The sequence below is a fragment of the Xyrauchen texanus genome, chromosome 23, assembly GCF_025860055.1.
Source record: "Xyrauchen texanus isolate HMW12.3.18 chromosome 23, RBS_HiC_50CHRs, whole genome shotgun sequence".
Classification (NCBI taxonomy): Eukaryota; Metazoa; Chordata; class Actinopteri; order Cypriniformes; family Catostomidae; genus Xyrauchen; species Xyrauchen texanus.
In genome coordinates this window covers 5,273,893-5,301,316 of record NC_068298.1, presented here as the reverse complement: position 1 = coordinate 5,301,316, position 27,424 = coordinate 5,273,893, and the positions used below count along the sequence as shown (strand labels likewise).

At 41.6% G+C, this 27,424-nt stretch overlaps 1 protein-coding gene across 4 annotated transcripts in view; it reads left to right on the top strand.

Annotated features, from left to right (window-relative positions):
- Positions 1-27,424, top strand: part of LOC127617214 (transcriptional regulator ATRX-like) — a 61,006-nt gene that overhangs the window by 8,963 nt on the left and 24,619 nt on the right. For all 4 annotated transcript variants that reach the window (XM_052089146.1, XM_052089147.1, XM_052089145.1 and 1 more), the window contains 17 exons: positions 1,296-3,169; positions 4,902-4,968; positions 11,448-11,590; positions 11,686-11,850; positions 13,261-13,387; positions 13,511-13,610; positions 13,726-13,914; positions 15,157-15,301; positions 16,443-16,552; positions 16,675-16,821; positions 19,836-20,013; positions 20,159-20,296; positions 21,236-21,411; positions 21,517-21,634; positions 24,339-24,469; positions 26,762-26,856; positions 26,940-27,076. In XM_052089146.1, coding sequence (XP_051945106.1) covers positions 1,296-3,169; positions 4,902-4,968; positions 11,448-11,590; positions 11,686-11,850; positions 13,261-13,387; positions 13,511-13,610; positions 13,726-13,914; positions 15,157-15,301; positions 16,443-16,552; positions 16,675-16,821; positions 19,836-20,013; positions 20,159-20,296; positions 21,236-21,411; positions 21,517-21,634; positions 24,339-24,469; positions 26,762-26,856; positions 26,940-27,076 — 4,040 coding nt within the window. The remainder of the gene's footprint in view (positions 1-1,295; positions 3,170-4,901; positions 4,969-11,447; positions 11,591-11,685; positions 11,851-13,260; positions 13,388-13,510; positions 13,611-13,725; positions 13,915-15,156; positions 15,302-16,442; positions 16,553-16,674; positions 16,822-19,835; positions 20,014-20,158; positions 20,297-21,235; positions 21,412-21,516; positions 21,635-24,338; positions 24,470-26,761; positions 26,857-26,939; positions 27,077-27,424) is intronic.

Below are 27,424 nucleotides of genomic sequence, written 5' to 3'. Positions count from 1 at the left end.
GCGCTTCACGTGCGCTTTGAGTAAATGTCGTATTCACTGTGTACTGTATGTACAATTGGTTTGATTCTGTCTTTTGTGAGAAAATGCGATTACTAATGCACATTAGGGTTGCTCCGATACCAAAATTTTGGCTTTGGTACGAAACCAGCCCTGCTACCTCGGTATTGATATTATAATTAACAACTAAAAGGCTTCAGATTTTTTATGAAATTACACAGAAAACGACTTCATTAAAAGAACTGCATAAAGTAGCACACAGATACAAATTATGCATTTTCAGTCTTAATTTTTCTGGATTCCTTGTTAAATATTTTAATTTAATGTTATGATCATATCGTGTTTAATCAAATTTATACAGCTTAAATCAAATAAAAATCTATACTTTTTTTCTTTTTTTTTTTACAAAAAGTTTTTTATTTACATTTTTGAACAAATAAAATGCTTCAAAACAGCGCTTCACAGTATTAATGAAAAATCTGATTACTTGTGGCACAAGGCTGCTCACAAAATGTTTTGTGATATTGCGTACAAATAATATTAAAACAACCTTTTTACTTATTACTTTTTTAATATTTCATTTTTAAACTGTAGTTGTAGTTTTCTGTCTTAAATTTCACTCATCCAGTTGAAGAGAGCTTTCATATAAGCAAGACTTTTTTATTTTGACAGACCTTTTGAGTTCTTCCTGTTTAGATGGGTTAGTTATATCAAGCTTCCCATAAATGCAGGGATAATCCTGTCGCAACTCTCCAGCTGAAACTCTGAGCTTCACGGGAGGAGTTAATTTATATGTTAACAGCCGCTTATATTCTAAACACACCGCATGAAAATTAATCGTACTAATTGATATCGTACTGTTTAAATTTTTCTGGTATTGCGATTCTTCGTTAGTACCGGTAAACTGCGCAACTCTAATGCACATATGCCATCCATGGCTGCTGAACTACTGTGTGTACTGTTATTTCCGTCTGTCTAATATATGAACAATTTCTTCATGCAGAAATAAATGACTAATCAGAAAAAATGCTATCTATCAGTTAAAATACAATCTTATTTTTTTTTACAAAGTTAGTTTTGTGTGAAATTTAGTAAATATAGTGCTAAGTAAGAGTATAATTTTTTTTTAGCAGTTTTATGTTTACATTATTTACTATATTAAATTGTGTGATGTATCGGCCTATTTGCAACCCTGCTTTCTGGATATTGGCATCGGCCATTTAAAAACCCATATCGGTTTACCACTGCTTATAAATTGTGCAGTATTTGATGTCACCATGTACGTTTTTCCTTTCCAGGTGGTGTGCGGAGGGAGGCAATCTTATTTGCTGTGACTACTGTAGCAATGCTTTCTGCAAGACATGCATTCTACGCAACCTTGGACGAAAACAACTGTCTGAAATTATGAATGAGGAAAGCAAATGGCATTGCTACATGTGCAGCCCAGAGCCCCTGCAAGACTTGGTTAAAACCTGTGAGAAAGTTTTGCTTAACCTTGAATCATCTTCTAGAAAGCCCAGGGGAGACAACGACAAATCAAAACGTGAAGGTCGCAAACACAAGCATGGCAAACAAGAACGGATGGCTGTAAATGGACAGGATCATTCCACTGATGGAGCAGGCTCTTTAGCCTTTTCCTATAAGACGATGACCGTTCCGAAGGAGTTAGTCAAAAAGACCAAAAAACTTATAGAGACTACTAACGGATTGAATCGTACTTTCATACAGTTCCTCCAACAGACGTCAACAGGCCATGAAGTCAGTCCAGTAAGTTACAGACACTTAAAGGCCTTCAAATCAGTTTTGGCTGATCTGAGGAAGGCCCACACAGCTTTGGAGGAGTCCCTAGAAATGGAATTTGAATCGAAAGGCCTCAAGTTTCAGAATGGAGAGGAGCAAAGACAACCTGACAGTCAGACTGCGGATAATACAGCCATCAACTCGCACAACAATGACCCTCTCAGTGGCAGGGAAGATGGTTTTGATTGCACTTCTGAGGACTTAAATCCTCTGGTAGAAGAGGATACCCAAGAGGACAGTAATTCAGCTGATATTGAAATGAAGGAGAGCTTTCCTCCCTCACCGGACAAAACCCAGGACCAGTCAGGAGAAATTGAAGCCAAAGAGCAGCATATAGCCGATATTCCTGACAATGAGGATATCTCCATGCCAGTTGGTGAAGCTTCTCTTGATAAAGATATTGTGTCTATACCACCTTCTGTCCCGGAGGAACTCTTCGAGATGGTTGAGAGTCTTGCTGTCAAGAAAGAAGATGAAAGCAACTCTACCGAACCCAGCGACGGGAAGTCGGCATCCGATACCGAGGAGTCTAGTAAGAGGTTTGCTAAACTGGGTAAAAAGCTTGTAGTCAAGCTGACACCGGTTCCTCTTAAAATTACCATAAAGCGAGATAAAAGCAAAGAACTGTCGCCCTCAGAAGATGTAGATGGTGACATATCGCCAAAGGAGGGTCTGGATAGTAGACGCTCCCCCAGGATGAAGACCACTCCCTTACGCAAGTCGCCAGAGGCAAAAAGGAAACGTAAATCGAGGTTGTCAGTGGCAAAAGAAGAGGGCAGCAACGCAGTAGAGGAGCAGTGTGATTCCGACTCGGATGAAGTTCCTGCAATCCTTCAGACAGCTGGTTTGAAGGCCAGCTCAGCTGAAAGTGAGCCAGAAAACAGTGGGATCGCTTCAGGCAAAAGCAGCAAGAAGAGGAGGTCAGCTTCCCGCTCTTCTGAGAAACCAGCCAAGCGTAAGCTCAATGAGGTCTCCTCGGATTCAGAACGGAGTGACAAGTCCTCAAAAGCAAAGAAAAGGAACAGCAAAAAAAAGAAGGCGAGGGAGTCGGACTCCTCAAACCACAACTCCGATCTCGAGAAGCAGATGAAGAACCTGAGCAAACTTGGTAGTGGGAAGAAAAGGTCCAAAGGTGTCAAAAAGGAAGAGAACGAATGCAGTAAAGAGGGCCAGAAAGGCCCTAAAAAGTCATTTGAACGGGTGCGCAAGTCACAAAAAGAAAAGGCAGAAACCAAGGATGAGTCTTCCTCCAGTGATGAAGAGGAGGTGGAGCAGCAGGCTGCCAACTCAGGAGAAGACGGTGATCAGCAGAAGATCAAACCTATACTTGAGTCCGTTATGGCTAGTATTGATGGTTTCCATCAGTCATCAGGTCAGTTTAGTAACTGATTAAAATTCATTGTATCATATATTGTCTTACAATGTAATGAATGCTTTCTGTGAACAGGCAGTTAATTATGGGATAGATAGATAGATAGATAGATAGATAGATAGATAGATAGATAGATAGATAGATAGATATAGTAGTATTCAAATGTAAAATATGCTTGCAAGCCCTTTCAAAGAGAGTATGTTGACGTGTCTTGAAATATGTTGGCAGAAGGCTGACATCTTTTTATTTTGCCAAACTCTAATAACATCTTTGACTTTTTAAATGTAATACAAGATGATGTTAGTCTTGTAAGGTTGCAGTTAAATAATGTATTTAGTTATTATTGACATGGATCCACTTTAGAGTTGTCATTTCTTAAAAATGTCAATAAATCTCATTTAATGAAGACACTAACCAGAGTTTTCAGATGTGTAAAATAGCTCAAGGATGGGCAAGGAGGAGGCGAGAACCGGCTTGTCAATATAAATGATAATTTATTGAAAACTTAAACCAAAACACATAAACAAACACACACGACGGACATGCCCATAATTCTCTCTCTCTCGAACCATCGTCACCGGCCGCCTTTATCCCTCGCGCGCCCCATCAGGCCGATTGGGGACCGGGCGCGCGATATTCTGATCGGCCGCGCCCCCCCTCCGCTCCACACTCCTCCCGGCGTTATCTCAGGCCGGGGTGCCACCGGCATGACGTACACCCCCCCCTATCCCTGGGGCGGGGTGTATCTTGCGTCCCGCGTGGTCATCCCCGCCTTCCTCACCCTGGGAGGAGAGGAGGGAGAAAAAAACAAACAAACAACAAAATAGGCGAGGGAAAAGGCCAACACGGTGCGAAAGGGAGAGAGAGAGGAGAGAGAGAAAAAACTCACTCACCGGTTCTCCGATGTACCGTCGCGTGGTCCTCGAACACTCCTCAACACTCAGGCGGACGACAGCCGCTCCAACCCCGGGCAAACCGGTGACACCTTCGACCCCCAGCGGGCAGAACGCGCCTCCGCTTTTCTGGCGGCAAATGGGGACACTCCTCCGCCCCTGGCAGCGGCTCTACCGCCCGGGCGGTCGGAGAGATTATTCCCTCCTCCCTCGCGGACGGCGGTCTCCCTCGACCCCTCCGCGTCTCGGGGACGGCAGGGCACTCCTTCGCCCCGGCAGCGGCTCCTCGCTCCAGGCAGTCGGGTTATCCAGTCCCCATTTGCCCCGCGGACGACGGCCGTTCCCCGCATCCGGCGGTCGGGCGACTCCGTCACCCGGAAGATGGCAGCGGCGCTCCCCAGGGTGGACGGCAGTGTCGAGGACTCTGCGACGGGCATCCCTCCTCCTTCCCGGCTTTCGGCACCAATGTAAAATAGCTCAAGGATGGGCAAGGAGGAGGCGAGAACCGGCTTGTCAATATAAATGATAATTTAATGAAAACTTAAACCAAAACACATAAACAAACACACACGACGGACATGCCCATAATTCTCTCTCTCTCGAACCATCGTCACCGGCCGCCTTTATCCCTCGCGCGCCCCATCAGGCCGATTGGGGACCGGGCGCGCGAAATTCTGATCGGCCGCGCCCCCCCTCCGCTCCACAAGATGATTTTTACAAAGCCCACAAAGTTAGATGGGGACACACTTGTGTGTTTCATAAAAATAACATCAATATTGGGCCTCTTTTTGTTGAACTTAAGGCTGATTAAAGTGTCTTCCTTATCTGTACTTGTCAAGGTGATGAGGCTGAATTAAAGGCTGAGTCCTCACAGATGGTGGATGATGATGATGACCCTGAGAATAGGTAGGATTCTTTGGCAGTCTTTTAGCAACCATGCTATCTATGTTTATATGGCTACTACCTGTTTTCTCAGATATAAGAAAGAGACTCTTAAGGATTGAAGATGGGTACTACAACAAGCGCTGTTTTGTTCTAGTCAATCTTTTGCAATTTGGTGACAGTTAAAGCAAATCTGTAATTAAAGTGTGTCAGTAATATTTGTTGTGTTGTGTTAGTCAAGTAGTTTATTTTGTCATTGCAGTCATTACTGATCAATTGCAAGAAAGACTATAATGCATAGCATTGTGCATTTTGAACCCTTGTGTAGCAGTTGTATTGACGATTGTTGCTGCCCAAAAGATGCCACAGTAAACTAGGGTTGTCATGATGCCAAAAAACAGGGTTCCCACGCGTCCTGGAAAATCTGGAATTTTGCAATGCAGTTTTCCAGTCATGGAAAATTAGAAAAATACCTAAATGCCCTGGAAAGTTTTTATTTGTCCTAGAAAATATTTCAGTAGAATAAAACTTTTGGACTGTGTTGCTAGTGATGTTACATGGTAATGATCGGGAGTCGGAATAAGAGTCAAATACACACATTTGTCTGCCGGCAGCTGCACATAGTGAAACAACATCAACGGTTAACCCTGTAAGATCTGTTGTTGTAAAATCACAACATCACTTTTAGCTCTCCAAAAACACGTTTGCAAATGTTTGTTTTTTTAAAGCCTACATTTACATAGCCAATGGGTACTATTGTCTTGCATCACAATGCCATTGGATAGTAAATGTGTAAATGGGTCTGGCCATAAGGCCTTGAACTCATTTCACCTGCAAACTTTCCTGAAAGCACATCTTCTTGATTCATTCGACTGGATATATCAACATTGAAGTAAGTAAAATCTGAAATACTTTTTTTGTGATTTGTTAGTATTTACATGAGCTACATATTCTAAGTTATTGTGGAATGCATGCATCAAATTTGATTTTCAGCCTATGTCTTTGTTGTAACTTTACAGCATTGGGTGAAAATGGTAGTCAAAATAGCATGTGCACCTTGCACATTACATGGAGACAATACATGTCTCAAATGTTCATATATAGGATGGAATACTTACAGATATACAATGTATTTTCAATGTATCTTTATAAATGTGCTATTTGTAATAATTTTCAGTTTAGACCAGATTTGACTAATTCTAAATCAATGTTATTTCTGTTAGCAGTCAAATATAGTTAACTTTTTTTTTATCTGGACTTTGTGTGCCCAAATATCTGCTTGTTGCACAAGGCAGATACTGTTCATGGAATGCTTTGGAGAATGGTTGTTCAGGGACAAGTGCAAATGTTTTGGAAAGTGGGGATTTATGAGGTCTGGGGGTTTGGATTGTTAAGTAGAGAGCACATTAGGCTAGCCAGACAGTATTGTGTGACTTCAGTGGAATGTATTGCATAAATAGGACTCATTTGCATTGGAATTAGTTATATTTGAACATACTCTAACTATTATATCCATTTCAGAATGACCCCAGCAAGGAGAGTTGTGTACTGCACTGTGCAAGATGTCATTGATGCTATCCAAAACGGGGAGAGGGATGTTGACATTGAATCATACACCAGTGATTCAAGTGATGAGGAGGTGGTTGAAAATGTTGAGGAAGTGGACAAAGAAAATCAGAGACCCACAGATTGTCCAGCTGATGATGATGATGAGGAGGCCATCGAGCCAACCAAACCAAACCAAGCCAACAAACTAAACAGAATATGCCCTGGGACCGGTATCGCTGGCTGAAAAAGGATTTCATCAGTCTTAATATTGATTTCTCTGGTCTGGACGAGACCAGTGATGATGTTTCCCTCCACATACCACTGGAGTACTTCCAGATGTTTGTGTCAGAAGACATGATTCAGGCTCTGATAGAACACACTAATCAGTACAGCTTTCAAAAGACTGGAACGTCTATAAAAACAAACACCAAGGAAATTGAACAGATGATTGTCATGTACCTTATGATGGGCCTGATGCAAATGCCTGGTGTCCGTATGTACTGGGAGTCAGACACGTGGTACACCCGTTTCTGATGTGATGTCACGTCACTGGTTCCAATCTCTGCTGACATCATTACATTTTGTCAACAACCTGACAATGCCAGAGAGCATGAAGAAAGACAAACTGTGGAAACTCCGACCATGGCTTGATTGTTTCAGAGAGAAATGCCTGCAGGTGGTACCCGAAGAGCACAACTCTGTGGATGAGATGATGATTCCATTCAAGGGGAAATTCAGTGGAATTAAGCAGTCTATGCGAGGCAAACCTCACCAATGGGGCTTCAAATTATGGGTAAGAACTGGCATCTCTGGCATGCTCTGTGACTTTGATGTGTACCAAGGAAGTGTTGATGGAAAACAAGCCAAATCTGAACTTGGAATGTCAGGTGACATTGTGATGAAGCTTGCCTCCACGCTTCCAGAAGGTCAGAACTACAAGGTCTACGCAGACAACTACTTCACCTGTGTCCCATTAGTAGTTCAGCTCCTTGCTCATGGAATTCATTATGTGGGAATAGCAAGGCAAGTGCGCTTACCCAGCTGTAACCTTGAAGATGAGAAGATCTTGAAGAAAAAGGAAAGAGGAAGCTTTGATATCAGAGTGGAGGCAAACCACAACATCTGTGCTGTCAAATGGTATCACAACAGGGCAGTCGCACTTGTGTCATCCTTTGCTGGCATTGAACCTGTGCAAAAGATTCAACGCTGGAACAAAGCCACCAAATCCTACACTGAAGTTGAGAGACCTAACATAGTGGGTGCTTACAACAAATACATGGCGGTGTGGATTTGCTGGACTCATTTGCAGCCAAATACAAGTTCCCCATGAAATCGCGCCGCTGGTAGAGTTGCATCTTCTGGCACACCATTATCCTTGCTGTGATCAACGCCTGGCTCCTCTACAAACGGCACTGCAAAGCTCTCAATATTCCCAAGTAAAGGATGCTGAACAGAAGACTGTTTCAGGCACAACTAGTGTCCTCTCTCATCCTGAGTAACACTGCTGTCAACACACCAAGGAGAGGGCAGCCATCTTCAGCCAGTGGGAGCCCTTTGACTTCCATAACAGAGAGACCTGTGACTGCTCAGAAGAGACCAACCTCAGCTTATGGGGTTCCACCAAATGGGGTCCCAGCCAAGAGGGCATGTGAACCACCAACGGATGTGCGCCGGGACATGGTCGCACATTTCCTGGTGAAGACACCAAGAGGATGCTGCAGACACTGCAAAAATGGATATTCTAATACGTTCTGCAGGAAGTGCAATCTCCGTCTCTGCTGGGACTACCATTGCAAGTGAACACTGGATACTTTCATTCTGTATTGTATATAACATTATCCAGTTTTTATATTTTTTAATAAATTCTGATTCATAAAAATATGACTGTTGGGTGATTAATATTAATGAAATGTACTTTTATAGTGTTATGTAAGCAATCCACACTCCAAATGAACCCTTAGTTGTTCTGTGTTTTTTTTTTTTCTGACAGTTTGATTGCAATTGCTGATATTCTGCTCCCAACGTTGCAATATTACAATGTTTCCCTAAAAACTTACTCATTTTTGTTTTTTATAAATCCTTCATTATCTACACCAGAGGACTCCTACAACAACATCTGACTTAAAACATTTAAAAAAAATTTTTTATATATATATTGGGGTCTTACAGGGGGGGGCGCTTACACCCTTGTGATTGATTACAGTATCAGCCAATCGTGTGCTTGGCAATAGTGGTCCAACTGAGGCAGATCACTTGATTGGTTACAGCTACAGCCAATCTCATGCTTGGCTACAGCAGCATGTGCACAGTAGGGGTGTTACGCTCTCTGTAAAAAAATAAATAAAAAAAATACGAACTGTATGGTTCGCCACCCACAGTTCGGCAAGCATTGGCACAGCGGTTGGTTCACCTCATGTTTAATGACACATCTGGAGCACAAGTTTTGGTCAAGTAAAAAGAGCATCAATCAATGTCCTGCAAGCGTTGTGTGTAATTGAAAATGGCAAGTGGAGAAAAACCAAATCTTTGTCTTTTGGGATAGTTGAGGTACAGCTTTCTCAGTAAAAAGCCGATTGGATGGTATGCTATACCTTGGCTTAACTGTGCTGATCGTGTACCGAAACCCATCATTATTAGTGACACTGTAGGAGTGCAGATCTTTTGAAATTAAATAAGCCAAGGACTGAGTTATTTTCTTCGCCCGTTCAGAGTTGGCTGGAAGTTTAGAAAATTGGTGCGGAGTGCATTGGCTGACTGGAATGTTTGCTACTGGAGATTTTTGTTCCGTGTCTTTCATCTCTGGCTGATGATGTTTGATGCAAGTCCTCATGTTTGTAGTGTTCCCAACATACTTCACCCTCGCTTTACAAAGCTTGCATATTGCATAAGTTTTGTCAAGCTCCTCCTTCCCCTGGAGATGAAAAATGCAAAGTTTTTGCATTCGCCAGATTGAGGCGAGTCATTACGCCACCACAAGGACTTAGAGTGCATTGGGAATTGGGCATGCCAAATTTGGGAAAAAAAGGGGAGAAGAAAAAAGAATGTGAAATGTCAGAATAATAGTAGAGAGAATTATTCATTTCAGCTTTTATTTCTTTCCTCACATTCCCAGTGGGTCAGAAGTTTACATACATGTTGTTAGTATTTGGTAGCATTACCTTTTAAATTGTTTAAGTTGGGTCAGATGTTTTGGGTAGCCTTCCACAAGCTTCTCACAATAAGTTGCTGGAATTTTGGCACATTCCTCCAGACAGAGCTGGTGCAACTGAGTCAGGTTTGTAGGCCTCCTTGCGTGCTCGTGCTTTTTCAGTTCTGCCCACAAACCTTTCTGTAGGATTGAGGTCAGGGCTTTGTGATGACCACTCCAATACCATGACTTTGTTGTCCTAAGCCATTTTGCCACAACTTTGGAGGTATGCTTGGAGTCATTGTCCATTTTGAAAGACCCATTTGCCACCATTTTAGCCACATAACTTTCCTTCCTCATGATGACATAACAATGGTCATTATGGCCAAACAGTTCCTTTTTTTTTTTTTTATAAGACCAGAGGACATTTCTCCAAAAAGTAAGATCTTTGTCCCCATGTGCATTTGCGGTTTTGGAGCAGTGATTTCTTCCTTGCTGAGAAGCCATTCAGGTTATGTCGATATAGGACTCATTTTACTGTGGATATAGATACTTGTCTACCTGTTTCCTCCAGCATCTTCACAAGGTCCTTTGCTGCTGTTCTGTGTTTGATTTGCACTTTCGCATCAAACTACGTTCATCTCTAGGAGTCAGAATGCATCTCCTTCCTGAGGGGTATGATGGCTGCATGGTCCCATGGTGTTTATACATGCTTACCATTGTTTGTACAGATGAACTTGGTACCTTCAGGCGTTTGGAAAGTGCTCCCAAGGATGAACCAGACTTGTGGAGGTCCACATAATAGTATTAATATAACAATGATTAATAGCACTTACAGTTAGTTTGTGGGCATGTAGCATTAGTTCAGTTACAAATCAATTATGGTACATTTTCATAATCCGGAAACAGCAATTAAACATTAACTTCTAATTTTCTAATTGTGACCCTATATTGGAATTATTAAAAATGATGCTCGGCCCGTTGTGGTAATGTGACCACGATGCGAGTCCCTACATTTGAATCATTAAACAGCTTAAAATGGGTTCTTAAAGCTTATTCTTAAAAAAAAATCCCAGAAAAAAAAACAAAGAGTGAATATCTCCACCCTTTTCTCCCATCTTGAGAAGGGCTGGACTGGTAATTTGGCATACCGGGCATTTTCCCAGGGGGCCGATGCACTTTGGGGCCGATCAGGGAGGGAATGGCCATTGGGAAAACTGAGCGAGCCAGTGGGTCAGCCGCGAAACGTGCAAAATGGGCCGTTGAGTTATGTAGAACGGACAACAAACCGGTGCCGCGAGATGCAGAAAAGGACAGCGAACAACCCCCCCAGTTGCCATGTAAAATCCCAGGCCGATTTCTCTTCCCAGTCCAGCCCTGCTCACGAGTTTGCATTCCTGATCAATTAACGTAAATTTGGCATCCAAAACCAACTATTTGATCAAAAAGCATATTTTATTCAGAATGATCACGCTCACTTTATCTGTTACTCGGCACGTGGTTGCATGCATTCATTCAAATCTGGGAACTTGCTTGCCAACGGGTTTACGAAATGGAAATACGTGCCTTGGTTTTCGATGCCACAGCTCGCATCCAACTAAATTTATTAATTTTGTTTTGTATTACTTTATTAATTACCTAGTGGTTTACAGGAATTGATTGAGGTATTGAGTTTTTTTTCTTTATTTTCCCTCTAAAAAAAGGCCTATTGTACTATAAGGCGATTATGACATGTAACATTTTCAAACTAGTGCTGTGCATTCAAATGTCAAAATAACAAATTGTAATTTTTAGTCTGGACTAATTTTGTTTCCGTCTCTTCTTAAAGAATTGCCAAAAGGATGCTGCTCGCTCAGATTAAAGCCAACTATTCATCTGGAGCCCAGAGTTCATCAGATAATGAAAATACTGACAAAGAGGAGGAAAAGTCAAAGAAAGAAAAGGATGAGTCCAAGGAGCAAGATGTAAATGGTGAGTTAACAATCAGAGACTTGCATTTATTAATACAACTTAATTGATACATGTTTTGTTATTAACACATGCAATGTCCAAATGGTTCCCTAAAGAGGAAGATGAGGAAACGTCAGACTCCGGCTCAGATGTTGATGTGAAGAAGGGTGGACGTAGGCATCGTTTGTTGCGTAAGAAGCTGACTCTAAGTGAGGGTGACTCGGACGATGAGACACCGGTCAAGACCAACAAAGAAATTAAGAAAAATGGGAGACGAAAAGGTCAGTGCCAAATCAGAGCTGAACAATAAGGATCGGACAGAAGTTGAGTACTTGCCCTACAACATAAAAGTTTTATATATGTGTCCGAATTAAGTTTTCTTTACAAAAAAACAAGCAAGATACAACATATTTGCTATTATGGCTCCAGAAGAGCAATAGATTTAGAAGCACATTTTTGCTGGAAAACAATCTTTTTGTGATCATTTTCAACTGATGCTTCCAGGACTTTCTCAAATAATTGTTTTAGCAGTTTCAACAAAACCAATCAATAGAATATTTGCTTACTTGTTCGATATATGTATAAAAGATCAATATGTCTTATTTAAAGACCAGTTCAAAAAATCTGCCACCAGTTCAGTCACTACATCTTGTGTTAGTTGATCACGTCTTTTTATGTCTTGCAAACGTCAAGCTTCGGCTTTCTGTGGTGAACATTTTTGTTCTTTATTCTGATGATTTAAAGGGATAGTTCACCCTAAAATAAAAATCCTCTCATCATTTTCTCACCCTCAAGTCATCCCAGATATGTATGACTTTCTTTCTTTTGCAGAACACAAACGAAGATTTTTAGAAGACTATCTCAGCTCTGTAGGTCCTCACAATGCACTTGAATGGTGGCCAGAAATATGCAGCTTCAAAAAGCACATAAAGGTAGTGTAAAAATAATTCCTACAAATCCAGTGATTTAATCCATGTCTTCAGAAGCGATCTAATTGATTTTGGGTAGGAACAAACTGAAATAGACCTCCTTTTCCACAAAATCTTTGTCAATCATGATTTTAAGCCTGATTAAACTTCTAGCGCTCTGCACATGCATCAAGTGCTACGAAAAGTAATTGAGCTTGAAATAATTAAGCATTCCTAGAGACTGCAATGACCAGATGTGAAAGTGAAAAACGATAAGATTGCTTCAGAGGACATGGATTAAACCACTAGAGTCATATCGATTACTTTGAAGCTCAAAAAGCACATAAAGGCAGCATAAATGTATTTGTCACCATTCACTTGCCTTGTATGGACCTACAGAGCTGAGATATTCTCCTAAAAATCTTCATTTGTGTTCTGCAGAAGAAAGTCATACACATCTGGGATGGGCGTGAGGTTGAGTAAATGATGAGAGAATTTTCATCGTTGGGCGAACTTCCTTTAAATCATCAGAATTAAGAACAACAATGTTCAGTACATCACGGAAAGCCGAATCTTGAAGTTTGCAAGACATAAAAAGACGTGATCAACTAACACAAGATGTAGTGACTGAACTGGTGGCAGTTACATCAGCAGGCATGAAACATTCTCACGCTGGCCTCAAGCTTTTCTTAATGTTAAGCCCTATTAACAGAACACGCCATTAAACTGACATGTCATCACAGCTGAACTGTTCTTTAGTGCTTCTGTTAATGGTTTGTGTAGTGGCCAGTGATGACTCTGAAGACTCTGACTTCAAGCAGTCTGGCTCGTCCTCCAGTGATTCTTCAGCACTCAGTGAGGCCGTGAGTGCAGATGACGATGAAGACAAGAGCAATAAACGCAAAACTCGGTAAGGAAAGATGGAAGTGGTACCTGTATCTTGTCCTTATAATTTCATGATTCTCTGTACTGTCTTATTTAATAAAGAAAGCAGAAAGCCTGCAACTAGTGATACTTCTGGTAACACTTCTAGATCGTCCAAAAAAGCCAGCAAGGACAAAGAGAGGAGTTACAAGAAAGAAAAGAAAAAACGACGGCGTATTAAGGTTCAGGACTCCTCGTCCAGTGGCAAGGTACTGTATAATGTTGATGCAGTATATTGAAGATGCTGGAGATCTCTATCAGCACAACGATAACCGACGCTGATAATGTCGTCTTTATGTGAACATTTGCTTTCCTTTTCTACAGAGTGGTGGGGAAGGCGATGGAGATGGGGAAGACGATGATGAAAACGGAACACCAAAAAATCGTAAGAAGATACGCAAAATTATTAAAGATGAGAAACTGCGGACAGAGACCAGAGATGCCCTGAAGGAAGAGGAGGAGAGGAGGAAACGTATCGCTGAGAGGGAGCTGTTAAGACTGAAACTACGAGAGGTATATATACTTGCGAAACCTGAAAATACAATATGTTGCAGATATGAAGCTTAATTGCCATAAGGGCTGGGCGATATGACAACGTAATCGGATATCGCCGATGACTTGCAAAGATCCCGATGCAGATTGCGAACAGATGATGATCGACAATATCAGGAAATGGCAAAACCATGGATCTGGGAACTCTGCAAATATATTAAACCAGGGGTGCCCACACTTTTTTGTGTGATGATCTACTTTTAAATGACCAACTCAATAAGATCTACTAACTAAAAAAACACAGTTTCATTTAAAATAAGAAAATGCTTGTTGGGACTACTGCATGTATCCCTAAATGGAATTCATCTTCTAATTAATAAAATTAAATATATAATAATGTTCAATGTTGATATCATTCAGTTTTAACACTAAACCCAAAACACCTACAGCACAATAGATTACAATAGCCAGGGCATTTACCTTATTCTGATGACGAGTAAATATTGACCAGGCGAGGTTTTGTTTATTCAGTTGCCATGACAACTGGGTTTGCGCAAGGACTTCTGAGAACGGAGCGCGAAATTGCGATGCTACTGCCCAGATTAGGCAAAACTGAATGGAATCAGACAATTTCGCGCTCTGTTCTCAAAAGTACTTGGAAGGCGCGTATGCGCAAACCCAGTTGTCATGGCAACTGAATAAACAAAACATCGCCTGGTCAATATTTACTCGTCAAGTGCAAGTCAAACAGAAACTAAAAGAAGGAAAGACATTATATTTATTTGTATAAAAATTTTACGAAAGCACATTTAAATTTTTTGCGATCGACGGGTAGATCGCGATCAACGTATTGGGCACCCCTGTATTAAACAGTGGCCACGGTGTGACACTAGCACCAGCCAAATGCGACTCGTGGTTGGCATGTATTGCGGATCCGTGATGCAAATGGGGTTGTTGGAGATGGTAAATGTTTGGATTTGGGGCGGTGGTTAAATACGATTTTTTGATCACTAAATTATTTGTGCTTTTTCATTAAGTGTCTATAAATGAATAATTTTTTTTTAAAGCAAAATCAATAAAGCAAACATATTCACCGACCTTCAGAAAAAGGTTGACTATCGGAGCCAATCGATATTGTGATATATTTAAGTCAATTATCGCAAAATATTTTTTACATATTGCCCAGCCTTAATAGTGATTGCTGCTTGCAAGGTGGCATCTTAATGAGGGAAAACTCACATCTGGATTTCTCCTTGGCTTTAGACCATTGTGTTAGACCAGGAAACCTCACAGGTCACCTGTCCCATCACAACAAAGCTCGTGCTCGATGAGGACGAAGAGACCAAGGAGCCAATGTTGCAGGTTCACAGGAACCTGGTGACCAAACTTAAACCCCATCAGGTGGATGGTGAGCCAGCAGTCTTTATGATTTCATTTTGTTAACAGTGGAAAAAATCTGCATCATAAACCGTATACTTGTAACGGAATGAGATTTATAAAAATGTTTTATGGGATGTTAACATCACAAAAAATACAGGGTTATTAAAGTGCATTGCTTTTATCAGAATTCTTTTAATAATGCTTAATATTATGAATTGTTTTGTTTTAATAATATAATTTTATAGTATTTAATGATAACTGCCCAGGTTAATGGTTCAGAAAGGCATTCAATTCAGTAATTGGTTGCTCTTGAAAATTATTTGGATTCTAAACAAAGAGAAACAAAAAGAGAGATATTTCGGGCCACCGACGCAAACTTATGATATCTTTGTTGCTTTATAATTGCTAAATATGTATACGTTTATAAGTGCTAAATATGCTGCTCATGTGGTATGCAGATGTGCGCAGGGTGATTGAAGACTGGTATCACTTGCGTGTCACACGATCTTCTGTGAAACTCTCGCCCAAGTGATGCACTCTTTTCTATCCTAGTTATTGGGTATTGATATTGATATGTTGATATTGGGTTCATGAGAACGAGACGATACTTTTAATCTGCTTCAATGTCGAAATATAGGCCTATGACTGGAAATATAGTCAATTTTGTGATACCATTACATACCTAATCAGATTTCTATTGCTTGGAAAACTGACAGTTTAATATGATATTTCTTGTTGATAGTTCTTCAATATCCTTGACAAGGGTTTGCTAATGTAACTCAATCAAAATGGTCTTATTTACCTTCTTAATTAATGTCTGTCATCTTATTATGCATACTTTATACTCTATGCATAGAGGGGCGGATGTGGCTCAGGTGGTAGAGTGACCCGGCCATGGCACTAATCGCAGGGTTGGTCGGTTCGATTCCCGGCCCACATGCCGAAGTGTCCTTGGGCAAGACCCAGAAACCCCAAGTTTCTCCCAGAAACCCCAAGTTTCTCCCATTGGCAGGCTAGAGCCTTCGAAATGCGTTGTGAATTTTATAAAGCTTTTAAATTGTTTTAGGTTCTTGCCAAATCCTCTTCTAAATTGAAGATGCATGAAGAAAAAAACAAACAAAAAAAAACAGACACCAAGTTATGCTTTGACGACGGGTTTTTGTCTGCAGGTGTGCAGTTCATGTGGGACTGCTGCTGCGAGTCAGTGGCCAAGGTAGGGAAGTCATCTGGCTCTGGCTGCATTCTTGCCCACTGCATGGGTCTGGGGAAAACCCTCCAGGTAACAGTGTTTTAGATTTGCCCTTAAACCGCCTTGCATCTTATTTCAACCTTATGACAATTTAGAATTGGGTTTGTTCTCAGTTTATTTGACTTGGCTGCTTTTCTCTTGTCATCCTGTAGGTGGTGGTGTTTCTCCACACTGTGCTGTTCTGTGAGAAGCTGAACTTCTCCACGGCTCTGGTGGTGTGTCCGCTCAACACTGTGCTCAACTGGCTCAATGAGTTTGAAAAGTGGCAAGAAGGCCTGAAGGATGAGGAGAGTTTAGAGGTAGAGATTTGGTATTGTATCACGTAGAGATCTTCCCATTACTTTATTTTGTGTCATTCACAAGGGTTTGATACTCTTGACAATGTGGGGTATTATTTTAAAGATAACCTCTTATGTTCATTTTTCCCTCTGAAGTCCACCTGTAATGTTTGTACGGTTTCGTGCTCAAAAACAAATTACTTTTACAATAAAACAGGCTGTTTTAGCAACTTTACCTTCAAGGCCTCTATGTAAATGAACACTTAAAATTGGCTAACCTCCACAAACCTGCACACTTCACACTGTTCGATCAGTAGGGCACGCCAAGGAATAGAAATGTAAATATGTGAGTTCTCATTTTTGATGCATTTTCTGAGATAACTTTGGGTTAGAACCCGGTAAACTGTTTTAAATTGTGTCTTATTGACTCAAAATGTACATAATCAAAATAGCCCAAATATTTATCCTTTCTTTGCACCAGTTTGAAATCATTGTACCTATAAAAAAGATTTTGATCTGCTTTTCTTGCATAAAATGGACCTCATTCCTATAATCAAAAACGACATTAGAAATGTAAACATTTAAATGGATAGTTCACCCAAAACTTAAAATCCTTTCATCATTTACTTACCCTCATGCCATCCCAGATTCTGCAGAACACAAACTTGGATTTGTAGTAAAATATCTCCATACAATGCAAGTGAATTGTGATCAGACCTTTTGTAGCCCCACAAATCACATAAAAGTAATCCATAATTATCAAGTGTTTAAGTCCATATCTTAAATATTGTTCCATTTCTCATCCACACCAATTCTTAAGTCCTCTTTTTCCCTAAATCTCTATGTAACAGACAATGTCTGTTGCTCAACGGAAAGGAGGCGGCGGGAACCGGATTAAAACTGTTGAAGACTGTAAACACAACATAAAACTGACGCACACACACACACAGAAACACACACAGCTTCGTGCATCTCTCCCTCAATCCAACTGGCGTCTCTGGCTCCTCTCTATCCCTCTACTGGCTGAATGGGATGATTCAGTGCCAGGTGTCCCATCCTTACTGCCTGGCCACACCCTTCTCCTTGTCACTCTCCCCTTTAACTTTCACTTTCAGATGTGAAAGTGAAACTAACTAAACAGGCATCACATGTGACTTTCAGATGTGAAAGTGGAGATTTAGGGTAAAAAATGGACTTACATTTTTAATTCTTCTGAAGATATGGATTTAACCACTGGAGTCTTATGGATTACTTCTGTGTTTCCTTTATGTGACTTTTATACAAATCTACAAAGGTCTGATCACCATTCACTTGCATTGTATGGACCAACAGAGCTGAAATATACATCTAAAAATCTTTGTATGTGTTCTGCTAAAGAAAGCAAGTCATACACATCTGGGATGGAGTAAATGAGAGAATTTTCATTTTTGGGCGAACTAACCCTTTAATATTATAATTGGAAGTATGCTGCTTAAATATTTCAAGTGAAAATTAGTGACTACATTTTGTGGATTTCAGAATACTGCAAATAATACAAATAATTTGAATGACTTTAAACTCTTCACACTAATAAATATGAATCAGATTCTGTGTTGGCCTGGTCATCAGTTCATGAACTCATGGTTGCGATGTCATTTCAATAAAGATTTCTGAGCAAGCTGTTTTTCTGCAACTCCGTTTCAATAAATGGTCTGGGTGGACTAGAGTATGGCACTTTTACACTGCACTTTATGGTTCAACTCGACTCGCTTTACTTGTTTTAGCTTGCTTTTAAGATTAAGATTAAGATTCAACTTTATTGTTATTGTGTAGAGTACAGGTACACAGCCAATGAAATGCAGTTGTTTTCGCATATCCCAACTAAGCTGGGGTCAGAGTGCTGCGTCAGCCATGAATCAGCACCCCTGGAGCAGATGGGGGCAAAGGCCTTGTTCAACAGTGGTATCTTGACAGTGCTGGGGCTTGAACCCCTGACCTTTCGGTCAGTAACACAGAGCCTCAAGCACTGAGCCACCACTTGCCCACTGACCCTTTCCACTGCAGTTTAGTGCCGCTAGGCTGATCGTCATAGTTGTGCCGCCTCTTCTGCCATGACATCATCTTAAACGTGATACAAATAATAAACAATAACACAACCGCTAGCTGTTAGCTACTAACTCATTGTGCTGCATAAAGCAGTTGTTGCATGGAGAATTTACTGAAGTGTAACAGTTAAATTGGCCTGGTTGTTTTAGAAGCAAGCTTCCAGTAGTTGGTCAACTAAATAAAGTGAAGCTTTCAAGCAGAGTATAGAGATGGCATACCATCCTCCAACATGGACTCCAACAACACTCTCCTTCCCATTGCTCACCGGTCTATTGCCATAGATGGCGTCCATTTGGTCAAACCAGTTCCACTTTTCCTTGATGGTTCTGTAGTCATTTAAGTTTTTTTCGTTTCGTTAGTCGCTAATGAGAGTAACTTCTGCACCTCGTTTATTGACCACGGCGTGGTTTTGCGCACAGCCATTTCTTTTCGAAAGTAGCATGAACAAATTATACTGCTATCGCTGTAGCTAACTTTAAAACTAGTGGGTTGATGTCCCGTCTCAAAACTTAATTGACGTAGGTATTGACGTTTCCTTCGGACCAATCAGTGATCTACAGGTCTTTGGCGTCACATTTAGTATCGGCTCGCTTGGAACCTCGAGGTGGTACTAAAAAAAGTACTAGGTACTACCCACAGTGGAAAACCCCCCAAAAAGCGAGCAGAGTCGAGTTGTACTCTGCAGTGGAAAAACCCCATTAGAGTAAGTCTACATGGTACATCAAGCTCTCTTAAGTTTTCTTTATTGTGTCCCATTTAAATGTAACTTTTTCAGAGATTCATCACTGAGCCATATTGGATAATTTTCCAATATTGAAGAGTGACCTCACCATGTGTCTGTGTCGTCTTCATTGCCTTTATATACCTTTTAAACTTCTAATTTCCAAGTAACAGTCAGATCATTACGGTGGACACACTGTCATGGATGTGACTGATTGTTTGTGTTTCAGGTGACAGAACTGGCCACAGTAAAGAGACCTCAAGAGAGAGCATACGCTTTGCAGCGCTGGCAGGAAGATGGTGGCATCATGATCATAGGCTATGAGATGTACCGTAACCTCACGCAAGGCCGAAACATCAAGAGCAAGAAGCTGAAAGAAACCTTTCAGAAAACTCTAGTGGATCCAGGTGAAGTTTGGCATCAGACTTAGATGCTACCAATGCTTTCATGTTACTGCATTAGCAAAGTGCTACCTCTTACTTCACATGCCATGTGAGCAATAGACACTTTCAGATAATGGACATGAACTGATGGTTATGCTTTAATGCACAGGTCCAGATTTTGTGATTTGTGATGAGGGTCACGTGTTGAAGAACGAAGCGTCTGCTGTTTCCAAAGCCATGAACTCCATTAGGACGCGACGGCGAGTGATCCTGACAGGAACTCCTCTGCAGAACAACCTTATAGAGTGTAAGTCTCATCAGTGAAATTATTGCTATATAAAAAAATGTCAATATCCATTGCAAAGTGTTTACAAGATTGGTGGTCACAGCTTTTAAACAAAGATAGATGTCTATTCATTTGAGCTTTGTATAAGTGCTGATAAAATCCTTGACATCATTCTTGGTCTCGGGTAGCCAGACTTTTGACTTCAGGGTTCGACATTAAGCACTGTCATGTGCTTGTCCTACGAACAAGTAACTTGGTCATTGACTAGTCCTTTTTTACTCCAGATAAGTCACCTTTTCTACTTGGACAACCGTAAGAAAAAACAAAAGCCTCCATTGCCATCATTCAAAGCTTGTGTGGATCACATTAAGATCACAGTGCAGACAGTTTAACATGGCGAATATACACCCACCGTGCTTCAAGCGCATGTTACCGGGTGATTTTCTGTAGCTAGCTAGCTACCTCCGTTTCAATGTGATTAATGACATTAATCGCTACAGTGAATGTCTTCTTATCTCAATCGTCAGTTAGCCACTTATTTTTCAAGTTGAGAACATAGTTCAGCCAAGTCGATCAGATACACAACTAAAATGAAAGGAATAGTAACTTGTCAGCCATGTTGCTATGCATCCGACAGACCGAGCAGAACATCACTTTGTCTTCCTCCTCCTACCGCACCCAGTCAAATTAATTCTTCCAGGTAGGGATGCATTTCCTCTCCCTTTTAGATTCATAACCTGGCAATTCCAACTCAATGGTTCTTTTTTCAGGTTTTGCCGTTTTACCAGGTGCTTGGCCGGGCTGTGGAGGCTTGAGAAACATACTGCCTATTACTAGATCGCTAGCTAAATAGAAAGTTAAAACTCTGCGGCTCACAATTTTGCATGGCTTTGTTGTTCGAAAGACACCTATGCGGCAGCCTACGCGCTGTACATAATTTGTGTTATGTTTTCTTCTCAGATCATTGTATGGTGAATTTCATCAAGGAGAATCTGCTAGGTTCTGTGAAGGAGTTCAGAAACCGCTTCATCAACCCCATCCAGAACGGCCAGTGTGCTGACTCGACGTACACTGATGTCCGTGTCATGAAGAAACGTGCACACATCCTTTACGAGATGCTGGCAGGATGTGTCCAAGTAAGCCAAAGGCCATAGCCATTTCACTTAATACCAATTAAATCTTTTATTGAGTTAATAAAAGAGTAAATAATGTTCACAAATTACTTTTCTATTTCTTTACAGAGAAGGGACTACACAGCCCTTACAAAATTCCTGCCTCCCAAACACGAGTATGTGTTAGCAATACGGTTAACACCCATTCAGTGCAAGCTTTATCGATACTATCTAGAGCACTTTACAGGTACGAATCTGTATTGTCTACATCTTGTATCTTCTGCCTTCCCTCTTTGTCTTAAAGTCTACATAAAATCAAAATGTATCCTATTAGTGGTCGACCGATATATCGATAAATTGGCCGATATTTGGTATCGAATGTTGTGTGACACTCAAAGAAGGCTGTCCCTGCCTTGTCAGCTTCTCCGTGCATTGCGAAAGCAAAGTGCTGCAGGTTCACTCCATCATGCACTTATAAACATCTGTACCGCTACAGTTTATTATACAAATCTAGAAAGTCCCCACAGTAGGCTTATCACAGAAAAGGAGGCGATGACAGCGTTTCACCAGACTTGTAATTAGGGAAACTGTAAACTTAACACTGCACTTTTTCCGTCAAAATAAAAGCTTCAGGTGAAGGTAAGTAAATATGACATAAATATAATGTATAAAACACACTGTATATAGTCCTCAAAATAATACGATTTTTTAATCGATTTTTACCACAGAAGAATAGAAGCCTGTATATAATGTGTGAATATTTGTCACACATTATACATACATTTTTGCATATATACAGTGAAATGTATTTGTTTTCACATATCCCAGCTAAGCTGGGGTCAGAGTGCCATGATACGGTGCCCCTGGAGCAGATAGGGTCTTGCTCAAGGGCGCAAAAGTATCATCTTGGCAGTGCCAAACCTTCTGGTCAGTAACCCAGAGCCTCAACCGCTGAGCCACCACTGCCCCCACACCACCACAGCCCCCACCCCACCACAGACCCTACCCCACCCCTACACCACCACTGCCCCTACACCACCACAGCCCCCACCCCACCACAGCCCCCACACCACCCCACCCTTACACCACCCCACCCTTACACCACCACAGCCCCCACACCACCACAGCCCCCACACCACCACAGACCCCACCCCACCACTGTCCCCACACCACCACAGACCCTACCCCACCCCTACACCACCACTGCCCTTACACACCACAGCCCCTACCCCACCACAGCCCCTACCCCACCACAGCCCCCACACCACCACAGCCCCCACCCCACCACTGTCCCCACACCACCACAGACCCTACCCCACCCCTACACCACCACTGCCCTTACACACCACAGCCCCCACACCACCACAGCACCCACACCACCACAGACCCTACCCCACCCCTACACCACCACTGCCCTTACACACCACAGCCCCTACCCCACCACAGCCCCTACCCCACCACAGCCCCCACACCACCACAGCCCCCACACCACCACAGCACCCACACCACCACAGACCCTACCCCACCCCTACACCACCACTGCCCTTACACACCACAGCCCCCACACCACCACAGACCCCACCCCACCACTGCCCCCACACCACCACAGACCCTACCCCACCCCTACACCACCACTGCCCTTACACACCACAGCCCCCACACCACCACAGACCCTACCCCACCACAGCCCCCACCCCACCACTGCCCCTACACCACCACTGCCCCCACACCACCACAGACCATCAATCATATTTATCGGCATTATATCGGCCTATAGGCCACCCTGATCAAGATATTCCGGTCGATCACTAGATACTGTGTAATTTCTTAATAAATGTTCCTGTACAGTCCATTCTGAGGGATAAAATCAAGTCTGTCCTACTTTATTTCACAAATATTGTTGTTGTTTCACTCAGAAATGTATCACTTTACTGAAGTTCTGTGTTGCAAATGCAGTTTCATGTTGTTTTAATTGTTCAATTTGCACTGCATGCTGTATAGTGAGTCTATCAGCTTTATCCCTTCTTGTACTGCACTGGCCTTACATCCTGCATTAGGAGTTTTCAGACTTAGAGGTGAAACCAGCTTTTTTTTTTTTTCTCTATTAAGTGGTTTAGTGGTGCTATAGCTCAAACCGTGCTTGTTCTATAGCAGCTCTACAGCTGGGAGAGAGAGAATGGCAGCTGGCACCAGGCTGCAGGGTGATCTGAGCAAATTCCCACGTTCTTATCTAATGAAGAGCTTTGGGAGAATTCTCCCGCCAGAGGCTCATTAGGGTGGCTTTTTCTCTGAGCCGCTGCTATGCTGCTGCACTACTGTTGTGACTGAGGGTGCAGACCCCCTGGGACCAACAACCAGACACTCTTTCCCGCCCTCCTGTCCCTCAGAAGTTGTACTTTTGTCCAGGTGGACCGCTTTACCCAAACCATGATCCAGTTTCTGAATACTAGAGAATACTATGACTTGTTTTAGTTTGAAACATTGTTTACTCGTCCTCATGTTGTTCCAAATCCATGTAACTTGCTTTCTTCTGTGAAGCTTGACAGACCCTGGTCACTTAACGCTGTCTTTATTTGTGCTTCTCTAATCCATAATTCCTTTTGTGTTCCACGGAGAAGAGACAAATGGGTTTGAAATGACAGGAAACTAAGTTAATAAAAGTTTTCATGTTTGGGTTAACTATAGGCTAAAGGCACTAGCAGACACTTAGTTACAAAGGCACTGTTTGTCTCCCGTGATCTGCAAGTGGAGGATTTTGTTGCATTGCTAAGTCTCCAGTGTGAAAACCGTCAATGCGACCTCTCTCAGTCCTAAGAGCTTGTTTACCTGCTAAGGTAATCCTTGCAGCTAATCTGAATTCAGGATTCGGGGCGCTGTGGTGCCCCATGCACTGGCATGCTGGGTCAAAAACAGGGCAGGCAGTGGGCACTAAAACATCTCCCTCTGAACAGGTGTGGGTTCTGCATTGGAGGGTGGAAGAGGCCGTGCGGGGACCAAACTCTTCCAGGATTTCCAGATGCTCAGCAGAATCTGGACCCATCCATGGTGCCTCCAGCTGGACTATATCAGTAAAGAAAACAAGGTGATTGAATAAAGACTGAGCAGATGAGCAGAAATGCAGACTGCTTTAAAAACACAACCCAAGGGAATTTACAACTTTCCCTGAAGTCATCGCTTTCAGTGCATATGTGAAACAGCACTGAAGAGCCACTTAGGCTATCTAGGTTATCTTATTATGTTAAGTCTTAGAAGAATATACAATATGTTGGTTTTACAGTATTTATCTGTGGTAGGAGCAGGTCTCTGTAGGAGCTAGCAAAGATTCTTCAATGTATTTATACCATGGTATATTCGTAGAGCTATTTCAAGGAATGTTTCGGGCTAAGCTAAATTAATAGTATTTGTGGAATAACGTTCGTTTACCACAAATGCAATAAAAAAAATTTAGCAGAAGTCACGGTTACAGTGAGGAACTTACAATGGAAGCAAATTTTGCCAGTCTATAAATGTTAAAATACACTTTGTTTCAAAAGTATAGCCACAAGACATAAACATTGTCTGTTACCATGATTTTTAGTATGATAAATCAAGTACTAACTTACACGTAATGTTATATGCTATATTCAAACTTGGTTGTCATGACAACCAAACCATGTAACACCATGTCTACACTGGACGTGAGCGTCGCGTCACAAGTAATAGAACCCCATTATAATCAGTGATGCTGTTAACACCGGAAGTGTTAGTTGTGCCGACAGTAAAGAGGTGTCCTTTTCCATTTCACGCTGCCGCTACTACACCAATTAAACGTTTAAGCATTCGTGTTGCCGCGTCCAGTGTTGATGCGTCCTCAAGGCGTTGTGGCGGGTCGTGTCAGTGGACGCACCCGGTGTAGACCGAGTGTAAGTCTGGTATAGATGAAGTTACTATTTACAAACAAACACGCCACTCTGGCACTTCCGGGTTCTTTTGCATGGAGAAAAGAACTACCGTCTATGGACGCTTCACTCAAGTTGAGCTGACTTATGCCCAAAAAGTTTTGTTTATGGGCTTGAAACCGCACGTTTCCAAAAGATTATTGGAGATTTGGTCTTCTTTCAATTTCCATCAGGATAAACTCAGGATTTGACATAGTTTATGATGTTTCACGGATCAACGTCATTGTTGTCACTTCTGCTCTTATGAGTCCCACCTACACCCCACCTGCTTTTGGTAGATCTGAACTTTTCATGAAGGAATTCATGTTGAGCGTGTTACCGCGAGAGACCTAGCGTGTGTGGAGGTTTCACGCTATTCTCTGCGGCATCCACGCACGATTCACCGAGAGCGAGAACCACATTGTAGCGACCACAACGAGGTTAATCCTGGGGTGGGTAGTGACTCTATCCACCCTAGCAACCGGGCTAAGTGGTTAGGGTTTGTTACTGGAGTCACTCAGCACACCCTGGATTCTAACTTGTGACTCCAGGTGTGGTTATCATAGTTGCCAAGCAACACCAGAACTGTTTTTATTTTGATGACAGACTTGACCCTTCATTTTTTTAAGAATAATCTTACCTTCTGGTTTGAGTCAATCATGTTCCACACACAAAAGAAAATAATACAATTAGAATATGTACTTTTTCATTTATAAAGTATTTAACCCTTGTGCGACCTTCGGGACATTTTTTTTTTTTTCATTTTTGTTTTCTTTTCCCCAATCATTTTGGCTGTGTTAATGCCAACGGCATACATTTTTGCCAAAGGGGTGTATTTTGGGGGGATTTTGATCTTTCAAACTCGCATCAAAATGTTTTGGCCACCAGATGGCGCCATTGAACTCATGTTTATCCTATGGAGCAAATGCATGCTTTTTTCCTATTATCTGTTTGCTGTATTATAGAGCACTGCAGGCCAATTGAATAAATGATGCAGCTAAAATTGTGTGGGTGTGTTTGTATGGACGTCAGAGTGTGTTTGTGTGTGTGTGAAAACAACAGCGGCATTATGTAAACAAATTGGCATTTAAAGGGTTAAAATCCTGAAAATGAATGAATATTTGGTAGTTCTGATCAGGACTGACGTTGGTTAAAAAATTAACTCTTAAAATAATATTAATATATAATATTATGGCAGTTTTTGACGCAGACATTTTGTCCTCGAAGGACCTTTTTGAGTAACTTTTTTTTAATGTATTTTTATTGACGCACAAGGGTTAATTAACTGGATTGTCAAAAATTTGCATTACTGCATGGTTACATAATATTTTGGGGTTGAATTTCCTGCAAAAATGGTGTTAACAATTACTGTGACATACAATTTCTCATGTCTCTGCTTCTGTGATGCTTCCAGTGTTTGTCATTGACATTTGTTACTATTTACGGCATACTAACAGGGATATTTCGATGAGGACAGTATGGAGGAGTTCATCGCCTCAGAAACGGAGGAGTCTTCTATGAGTATGACCTCTGAAGATGAGAAGCCCAAAAGGTGATGAATATCTTGCTCTCATTGGCTCTAGAATTGGCCCCTTTTCCACCTCTTGCCTGATCTAAATCCCTAAACACACACAGGAAGAAACGAGGCAAAGGAAAAAAGCAGAATTCAGACAAGTCTGACAGTGATGACCTGGAGGTGATCAAAGAGTGGAACACCAGCTCTCGAGGAGGAAATCCCGAGGGGAGGAATCGAGCAGAACCTGTGGAGGATGGTATGGCTGAGCTTACTGACAAAATGATCTCCTTGGATGTTACCCTATGCAATTTTTATTGGACTCGTTTTGAACATAAAGATGATGTCATTAGGACAGTGTTGCATCAGTTATGTATTGTGATTGTGTTTTTCCTCACTGTATTGCATTTCTACTCCCCCACAAATTTCAATGAAAAAAGCTTGAACTCAAAAAGCACCATTTCTCAGTGTGGTTAGAGCTTGTTTTAAGTGCCATACTGGACAGAAGTAAAACTGAATGCCGTTCTTTTAATTGTGTGCTATATATGCATTTATATACCATATATATGTAGTGATTGTTTTCTGTACGTGTGATTTGTGTTTTCCT